A 9,674-nucleotide genomic window follows, 5' to 3' on the forward strand; every position below is an offset into this window, starting at 1 on the left:
TAATACTCGCCTCTGAACGACAAAAGAGCTAGCGCGTAGCGGGTAATGCTGATACTGCTTAAGCAGTGCTAGCCAGGGTTAGCAGCAGGCTACAGGCCGATAACACTCACCTCGGAACAGCAAAAGAGCTAGCGCTTAGCATGATAAGTGGCTAATGCTAATACTGATCCATCAGTGGTAGCTGATGTTAGAAGCGGGCTACAGGCCAATAATACTCACCTCTAAACAGCAAAAAGAGCTAGCGCTTAGTGCAGTTAGCCGGTAATGCTTATACTGCTCCAGCCTTGGTGCCCCTGGCTAAACTGAAACACCAGTTAAACACTGTATTTATAAAAGGCACACTGTTGATTTTTGGGAAAATTAAAGAATTTTAAGTTTGCCTTATTAAAGAAAATACAGTAACATTTGTCCTTTTATTACAGTTTAATAAATGCAGGGATGAATAACAATATAATCTCAGAACCACCACTGTCTTATTTATGAAGGATTCTGTGAAATATCAAGTATAGATACCCCTAGATACAGTATTGCTCACTTCAGGTTATACAGTAATAAATTCCTCTGTGTAGCCAGTGGCTGTACATAAGCAAATATGATGTGGTTCCATTCCCTACCATTCTATAGAAATAAAGCCACAAATGTCAAAATTTCATTCAGAACCTATAAACACAATTATAGAAGAAACAAACTCTTGAAAGTGGGCATGGCAGAATAAGGTGGATAATGACGTCACACAGAAAGTGAAAGTGTTGGAATCAGGAAGCTTACAGTGAACCTCCATGTTTTGCTTCACCATAAGTTTAGACTTTTAACTTCTGGATTTTTAGCAACTGAGAGGAAATTAAACACAACAACACTACAGGAAAAGAGAGGAATAAAGGTACGTACTTCGGTAAATTATTCGTAGTTCCTCAGCTCTGTTAGTGTGTGATTAAACATGGTGGACACAGTCTCGTGTACAGTATCTCACAGAAGTGAATACACTCCTTATATTTCTACAGATATATTATTATATGTTTTTTATGGGAAACACTGTATAAACTAAACTTGGATATGTCTTAGAGCAGTCAGTGTACAGCTTGTACAGCAGTATATTTATTTACTGTCATCTGTAAAAAAAAAAATAATAATAATAATAACTTCTTACAACCAAAACTCAGATCGTATCTACACTGAAGTGTAGTTTTACCGCACGCTTCTCGTGCAGAGAATAATAATGGGAAAGAAATGAGTTTTACAGCTCAATAAACATCATTTAACCAGCTCTAATCAACGCATATACACAAGAAACACAGTATTTTGGAAATGCAGACCTTTCCCTTGCTAAAAATAAAATGAATCTGTTTTTAGGTTAAAATTATAAACCACACGTTAAAGTCTTATTAAAGTAAAAAAAAAAAGTGTTATCAAATAATGCCACTGATGTATTTAAAACACTTTCCATAGTATTAACCATATAATAATTACAAATGATATTACTAAGATTATTATTAAGAAATATATTAGAAATATACTAAGAAATTATTATTATTAAGATCAAAACAGGCAGAATGAAAATAAAAGGTTCTGATGTAAGATCTGTGAGAATGTTTAGATGAAGTTTGTCCTTTATTACAGTTTTATAAAGACAGGAGATAAATAACAGTATAAGCTTAGAACCTCCACTGTCTTATTTTGAAGAGTTCTGTGACAAATCTACTTAGTATTGGTACCCCTAGATACAGCTTGGCTTATTCAGGTTATAAATACAGTAATAAATTCTTCTGTGTTGCCAATGGCTGTATATAAGCAGGGGTGCTGTGGTCCCATTCCCTACCATTCTATCGGAATGAAGCCAAAAATGTTACATTACATTACATTACATTACATTTGGCAGACGCTTTTGTCCAAAGCGACTTACAAAAGTCAAGTACAAAAGTAATAGGAATTAAGATAAACCATTTTAGATAGGGCTTTAAGGAGGCCGAAGGGAAATAAAAGGATAGAGAAGTGAAGGAGGGGAAGAAGGAAATGGGGTTAGAAGTAGTTAGTGTAAAACTTTTATAACTTTATAACTTTATAACATTATGTTCAACATAATGTCAAAATTTCAAACAGAATCTCTGTGGTAGAGAACAGAGGCGCAGTCAGACTTACTTGGTTTACTTATTTGATAAACCCGCATCTCAGACTGCATTCATTGAGTTTACAGCACAGCCTAAAGAACCAGGACCAAAGCAGATTTTTGGCACTGATGAGGTTTAGAAGAAGAAAAAGTAATATTTTAAAGAGTATTCGGATTGAAAATAAATTTAGTGCAAATTCTGACCAATAATTGCATGTCCATATTAATATCAATTAACATCAGACTCACAGAGAAAAAAAATCTTTGTACAGAGTATCTGTTAATATGACCAACAACACAACAGCATATCTTGTCTACAAGGCTGCCCATCACTTTATTCCAAAGTATAAACCTGCCTCCTTCTGGTGAAAATGATAAAATGTGCCAATATTAGCACAAGGAAAAATAGATGTTGGAATTAGACACTGGGGATGGAAAAAAAGTTTGAAGATTAAAAGTGAGAAGGAAAATGAGCTGAAAAAACATATGGGAATGTGTGGAGTTACACATCATATTGCAGCCAGCCAGCCAGCAGAAACCCTAGACCTGGAGTGACTTCACCTTTACAAAATGCTGCAATATTTTTCTACAGTAATTTTAAGTGAACACTTTTACGTTAAATATATCTGGAATTCTTCTATGCACTGGGGTGCAGTTTGAAAGCAGAATCATATTACAAATAAAAAAGTTATAAAAGTTATTGTTCTTTTCAATTTTAACATAATTCTAAGACAAATTACCTTTTTACCTAAATATGTTTTTAAAAACAAGAAATTAAGTACATTTTTCTATTGTACATTTACAGGATAAGATTGGTGTTTATTAACAGTGTTAGCATAGCATCTCCTTGTGTAAATTAATTAAGCACTTGAATGAATAATGAATGAGTAATGAAGTCAAATCAGAGTTTGAAAATGGTCTGTGATGTAGGCTTAATTTTGTAAAGATATTTTTTTTTCCAGTCGTCCACAGCATTACACTCTATAGTTCCATTCTCAGTAAACAGTTTCCTTAAATAATAGGCCTGTGATTTTTTCGTGTTGCACTGTTCATTAACATAATGAATTCAGAATTGTAGCTAAAAAGGTAAGTTTTAACACTTTACTCACTAAAGAATCATTGTGTTTAAATCAGGCTTTGGCTAATAATAATGACAGTTTATGGGTTTATCGGGTTCAATTTAAATCATGCCTTGGCTGATCAACTGCAAGTGATGAATCATATTAAGCTGATTTTCTGCTGAATACTTACATTTTAAGTATTTACAAATAGACAAATTAATTACTTTATGGTGTTAAATGGTTTTTTGTGAATCTTCTGAAAAGTTATTAGGGTTAAAAAGGAAAAAAGAAATGGCTGAATCTTCACCACAACCAAGACAAGGCAGAAGACAGAGTATGGATAATCCAGACTCGTGTAAGTTACACAATTTATAAAAAAAAGTAAATAAACCATTGTTATTACATTGCCTTGTTTTCTTCACTTTCCTCTATCTGTGTTATAAATGAATGTTGATGTTTACAGTATGGAGGGTTTCTCACAGGCTTAGTGTTAAATAAAACACTGATGTGCTTTTTAATTAATTGTTGGAAATACTAAATGTAAACAAACTGCATCAACTCTCAGTTCTTCACAGATTCAATAAAATCATAAAATCAGTACAAACTGAGCAGTCTTAAAGCTGATATAGTTGGGACGAAAATACTCTGACATAGCAAAAGACATGGAGCAACAAATAGCAATAGTATGTTTCTAGCCAGACACAGCAGGTTACAATCATTACAACCCACTGCACTGTCCACTGTGGACGATAACGCCTTCTATGATGTATTCCTGACACTGTAGATCGAAAAATGTTAAATGCCCACACATCTTCAGAAATGAAATGTACCATCCATCTGCCTTCCTCTTATCACACCTCACTAGAACTAATTCACATCATCTTATTATAAGTATACTAACCAGTGTTAAGCCTCCATCACAAAATAACACCTCACAACTTATACAGGTGTGGGTGTTTCTAAGCTGCCCCCTGACGTAATAGTTTATGATCAATTTATATACTGCTGTCCTCTGACTTTGGCATATCAGTGTAAATTAGATTAATCAGGTATTAGTTTATTGTAAATACTTTTAACCCTTTCTATCAAATTAAAAAAGTTAAAGTTTAATGTTAATTACTTTTATATTTCTGATACAGTTGGTTGTGAGTCCAGCAGTCCTCTGTCTGAAGATCAGTTCCAATGTTCTATCTGTCTGGACGTGTTCACTGATCCAGTTTCTACTCCATGTGGACACAACTTCTGTAAATCCTGCCTCACTCAGTACTGGAACAGCACTCAGCACTGTCACTGTCCTTTATGTAAAGAGAAATTCACCAAGAGACCTGAACTGAAGATCAATACAACACTGAGAGAGGTTGCAGATCACTTCAAGAAGAAAAGTGTTCTAGATAAACCTGAGGTTCTCTGTGACATCTGCACTGGAGAGAAGCTGAAGGCCTTCAAGTCCTGTCTGAATTGTGGAGCGACGTTCTGTAAAACTCATCTGGAACCACACTCATTCGGGACACTTAAGAATCACAAGCTAATTGATCCAGTGGAGAACCTGGAGGACTACATCTGCCAGAAGCACGAAAGACCCCTGGAGCTGTTCTGTAGAGATGATCAGATGTGTGTGTGTCGGTTCTGCACTGAAACTGACCACAAGAATCACAACACTGTTCCTATAGAGGAGGAGAGTGGAGAGAAAAAGGTCAGAGACACTTTTTATACTTTTACACTTCTTATCTTTAATAATAAACAAATAAAAAGATGAATATAAACAGTTGTTTTTAAGAGTTAATCTGAAATGTCTTATACAAACACAAAACAATGATTTTCCTCTCTGCTCACAGACGCAGATGGGGAAGACACAGACAGAGGTGCAGCAGATGATCCAAGACAGACTGAAGAAGATTAAAGAGATCAAACACTCAGCAGACATCAGAAAAGTGGGTAAAAAACTGAATACACAGAGTAACTTCATCAGTCCGTAGTTTTGATTGGCATTGATCATATCTTTAATGTGATTTGATTAAAGTTAAAATTGTTCTTCCCTCAGAGAAACACAGAGAAGGAGATTTCAGACAGTGTTGAAGTCTTCACTGCTCTGATACGCTCCATTGAGAGAAGCCAGGCTGAGCTGCTTGAGGTGATGGAGGAGAAGCAGAAAGCAGCAGAGAGGCAGGCTGAAGAGTTCATTAAAGATCTGGAGCAGGAAATCACTGAGCTAAAGAGGAGAGACACTGAGCTGGAGCAGCTCTCACACACTGAGGATCACCTCCACCTCCTACAGGTCAGTGTTTCTCTATCTGCTCAATGGTAATGCAGCACATCACACAACAACACTGCCCATGCTGAGGATCTCTCCTCTCTCCTGCTGGACTGTAGATTTACCCATCCCTGTGCAGACCCCCACACACCACCAACTGGACTGATATCAGTGCTGACCCTCATCTGAGTGTAGAGACTGTGGGGAACGCTCTGTCTCAACTTCAGAAGAGTCTGAATGAAGAACTCACTAAAACTATTAATGAGAAGATCAGAGAATCAGGTGAGAAACTTTCATATTAAACATGTTTACTAGAAATCTCAGAGGCAGCATTCACAGGAAGCTGGAAAAATCACAAGTCACAGAAGCTTGTATTTTAATTCGACCAAGTATTAGATTAAAAGTATGTATGTAATAATAATAATTAATCTTATCTTTTATTGTTATTAGTTTCAGCAGAACTAAAGAGGATCCAGCAGTATGCAGGTACAGTGTAACTTGTGTCTTTTCTCTTATAGTTTTGATTGATCATTGAATTTTAAAATCATAATTCCACCACATCTACCCATGGAACTGTATAAGGTTAAATTCCTCCTGAGTCATTATATAATATTAGTGCTGTCAGTATTAACACGTTATTGCACGCAATAAATCTGAAAACTTCAATCCTTGTACCAAGTTTGGTACCAGCTTCATCCCATAGTTTAGTCTGGTGATGTATTAGTGGTTATATTTATCAGTGTTAACATGGCATCACTACTGTTGAGTTCAAAAACAAACAAATATGGATTATATGGAAATATAGATCTCTTACACCCAGTCTAACTCTCACTATCCTTCTCTTTCACTTTCACACACACACACACACACACACACACACACACACTCACACAAATACACACACACACATACACTACACAATTATTGTTTTGTCCCTCCCAAAAATACACAGAAATAGCGACATCCTTCATACAAATATTTTGTTTGTATTTTAATATGCACTATTAAACTTTTAAGTCTTAAGCAGAAAAAAAGTGTAATGAATCACAATTAATATATTTTCAAACTGTACTCAATCTGATCCACTGGTGATAAATGTATTTAATATCTCTGTACTCATAGCACTCTCTGTGTTTCTCTCAGTGGACGTGACTCTGGATCCTGATACAGCTTATCCCAAACTCATCCTGACTGATGATGGAAAACAAGTGAGACATGGAGACAAAAAACAGAAACTTCCTGACAATTCAAAGAGATTTAATACATGTGTTAATGTCCTGGGAAAGGAGGGATTCTCCTCAGGGAGATTTTACTATGAGGTGCAGGTCAGCGGGAAGACTGACTGGGATTTTGGAGTGGCCAGAGAGTCCATTAACAGGAAGGGGGAAATTACACTGAAACCACAGAATGGATTCTGGACTGTGTGGTTGAGGAATGGGAATCAGTATAAGGCTCTTGCTGGTCCCTCAGTCCTCCTCTCCCTGAGAGAGAAGCCCCAGAAGGTGGGGGTGTTTGTGGATTATGAGGAGGGTCTGGTCTCCTTTTATGATGTGGAGGCCAGGTCTCATATCTATTCTTTCACTGGTCAGTCTTTCACTGAGAAACTCTATCCGTACTTCAGCCCTTTTCTTAACAATGGAGGTAAAAATGCAGCTTCACTGATTATATCACCCGTGTGGAAAATTTAATAAGTTTTCAGCTCAAATTAGTGTTTATCAGATGTCAGAAAAGAAAAGGTATATATTTAATAGCCCGATCTCACCATTGCTTAATATGGGCTGTGTATAGAGTCCTGTTGAAATACTTTATTAATGTTTTAATAATTTCCAAACAAACAGAACTGAACATATGTCAGGGAAATACAAAACTAAAAGTACTTAATTATTTTGCAGTAAATTGTAATTATGTTATTATTTGACAGATCATCAGCAATCAACTATACCATATACAAACACCTTATAGGTGAAAAGAATTACATTGATAATCTGGTTTCAGTGACACCTGTTAAGAGATAACTATATTAAGAATGCTAGTGATAAGTCAGGTCTTGAACTTGATGTGCTGGAAGCAGAAAATATGGACAAACATAAAATTCTGAGATACTTAGACCTGAAACAATCTGTGATGTCTAGACAACTGGATCTAACATCTCCAAAACATCAGGCAGGTCTTGTGGGTGGTTCCTGGTATGCAGTGATCATTACTGACTAGAATTGCTCTAAGAAACTAGTTACAGGTTCATGAGCACCTCTACGGCTCCTTGCTGTGATCCATGGAGGTCCCACCTCACAACTTACAGGACTTTAAGGATCTGCTGCTAATGTCCTGCTGCTGATACCACAAGATACTTTTAGAGGTCTTGTGGAGTTCATGCCTCTACAGATTAGAGATTTTCTAGAAGCATGAGGGGCGTTTACATAATAATTATACAGGTGGTTTTGATGTTTTGACTGATTGATGTAAAACATTTTTGTTATATGTTTTGTGCTTGCAAAAACAAGCAAAGAAAAAAAAAACAATGTTCTGTGATATTAATGATTATTTATATATTTAATCAAGCACATACACTATTACTGTGTTTACAGTAGTAATCTTTTTTTACAGTGTAAGAATGTAAAAATGAGTTAAAATGCTTTCTGTGTTTCCATAATTGAAGTAACAAAGGAATGCTGTCTTCTGAGAGTATCTGAGTTTCTGGGTTTCTACACTACAAATAAATACTTTACTCTGTTCTTTTAAACCAAATATACAGCTAAATTAAACTCAAACACTTTGTCTGTGTCTGAAATTATATATTTTGTGTAAAAGCTGTGTAAAAATGTGAGTTCACAGTATGACAGACAGGTAATGGTATGTCTGTTCACTCTTTTATCTGTCCTCTCTTTCATAATGCAATATTTTACTGTACACTAGATGGAAACAAAGCAATAAAACATGAATAATAAAACTATAATTCTCACAGTAAATGGTGGGTGAGAGATTTATTGATCTGATATGAGGTTTGTGAGTTAGATGTGTTAGAAACTGTGGCAAGTCAGTGTGAAAGGGTAGATCAATAAAGTAAGTAATTACAATTAAATCATTAATAATACACTTTTAATAAGTATTTGTTATGTTTTTTTAGTCCCTACAGAATTATTAGGCACTCACTACCACTTTGTGTCTTTTTTCTTATAGTTTTAATTGATTATTTAATTTTAAAATCATAATTACATCACATTTACTCTTAGAACTGTATAAGGTTAAATTCTATCTGTGTCATTACATAATATTAGTGCTGTCAATATTAACATGTTAACTCTCGCAATTAATCTGAAATCTTTAACTTCAATCATTGTACCAAGATTGGCACCAGCTTCCTCCTGTAGTTTAGTCTAGTGATGTATTAGTGATTTTATTTAACAATATTAAACATGTCTTCACTACTGTCGAAAAATTATTTATGCTGAAATATGAATTATATTTCTAATAACCAATCTAACTCTCACTACCCTTCTCTCTAACTCACACACACACACACACACACACACACCTGTCTGCAAGACACACCACACTACACAATTATTGTTGTGTTCCTCCCAAAAATACAGAGAAATAGCCACTGGTATCACTCATACAAATATAATTAAATTTTACCAATCTAACATTTATTATTTTATTTATATTTTATTATTCGCTATCAAACATTTAAGTCTCAAGCAGAAAAAGTGTGATGAAAACAAGTGACACATGGAAACACAAAACAGAATCAGATTTGAGTTTTCTAGGGCTGGACCCGAATATTCGGGTATGCGGATATTCGCTCGTTGAGTAGGTATTCGGTTTTTAATTTTGGTCTTCGGATATTCGTTTTTTTTCCTTTCCAGAGCTCCACCTCACTCTAACATTACACTTCTGTTCAGGTTAATGGCGGTATAAGAGAGGCAAAATTCTGAGAAGCTCAGCTGTTTGGAAGCATTTCAAATTGAGTGTAGACAAGACAAAGGCAGTGTGCCAAATATGTGATATTCAACTAGCATATCATGGTGGCACACCAAGCTTGAGGAACCATCTAAATGCGGTAAGTATAATTTCTTGACCTAGCCTACAAGAATGATGTCTCAATGAATTTCCTCTAATCTAATATAATTTAACATGGTTTAATAATATAAAATAATTTCTAAACAAACAAACTATTTTATATTGAGCTTATAGCCCAAGTGCAAAAATACAAAATCAGTAATATGGCTATGCACTGCACAATCATTAAACCAAAATA

The 9,674-nt window shown here is 35.2% G+C and overlaps 1 protein-coding gene across 1 annotated transcript; it reads left to right on the plus strand.

Annotated features, from left to right (window-relative positions):
• The first annotated feature begins 801 nt into the window (after positions 1–801).
• On the plus strand, positions 802–7,908 carry LOC111194363 (E3 ubiquitin-protein ligase TRIM39-like). The gene is made up of 8 exons (XM_049482068.1): positions 802–880; positions 3,430–3,520; positions 4,305–4,858; positions 5,001–5,096; positions 5,207–5,440; positions 5,536–5,698; positions 5,867–5,902; positions 6,560–7,908. Exons 2-8 carry the CDS (start codon positions 3,457–3,459, stop codon positions 7,102–7,104), a joined length of 1,692 nt encoding a protein of 563 aa, XP_049338025.1. The 5' UTR covers positions 802–880; positions 3,430–3,456; the 3' UTR covers positions 7,105–7,908.
• The last annotated feature ends 1,766 nt before the right edge of the window (positions 7,909–9,674 follow it).

Source organism: Astyanax mexicanus, chromosome 8 (assembly GCF_023375975.1).
Source record: "Astyanax mexicanus isolate ESR-SI-001 chromosome 8, AstMex3_surface, whole genome shotgun sequence".
Lineage (NCBI taxonomy): Eukaryota > Metazoa > Chordata > Actinopteri > Characiformes > Acestrorhamphidae > Astyanax > Astyanax mexicanus.

What these genes read in the sequence shown, in the direction of transcription:
- LOC111194363 (XM_049482068.1), top strand. Translation starts at nt 3,457, where the DNA reads ATGGCTGAATCTTCACCACAACCAAGACAAGGCAGAAGACAGAGTATG. An exon ending in AGGAGAGTGGAGAGAAAAAG is followed by an intron (nt 4,859 to 5,000) that starts GTCAGAGACACT and finishes CTCTGCTCACAG; the next exon opens with ACGCAGATGGGGAAGACACA. An exon ending in GAGGATCCAGCAGTATGCAG is followed by an intron (nt 5,903 to 6,559) that starts GTACAGTGTAAC and finishes TGTTTCTCTCAG; the next exon opens with TGGACGTGACTCTGGATCCT.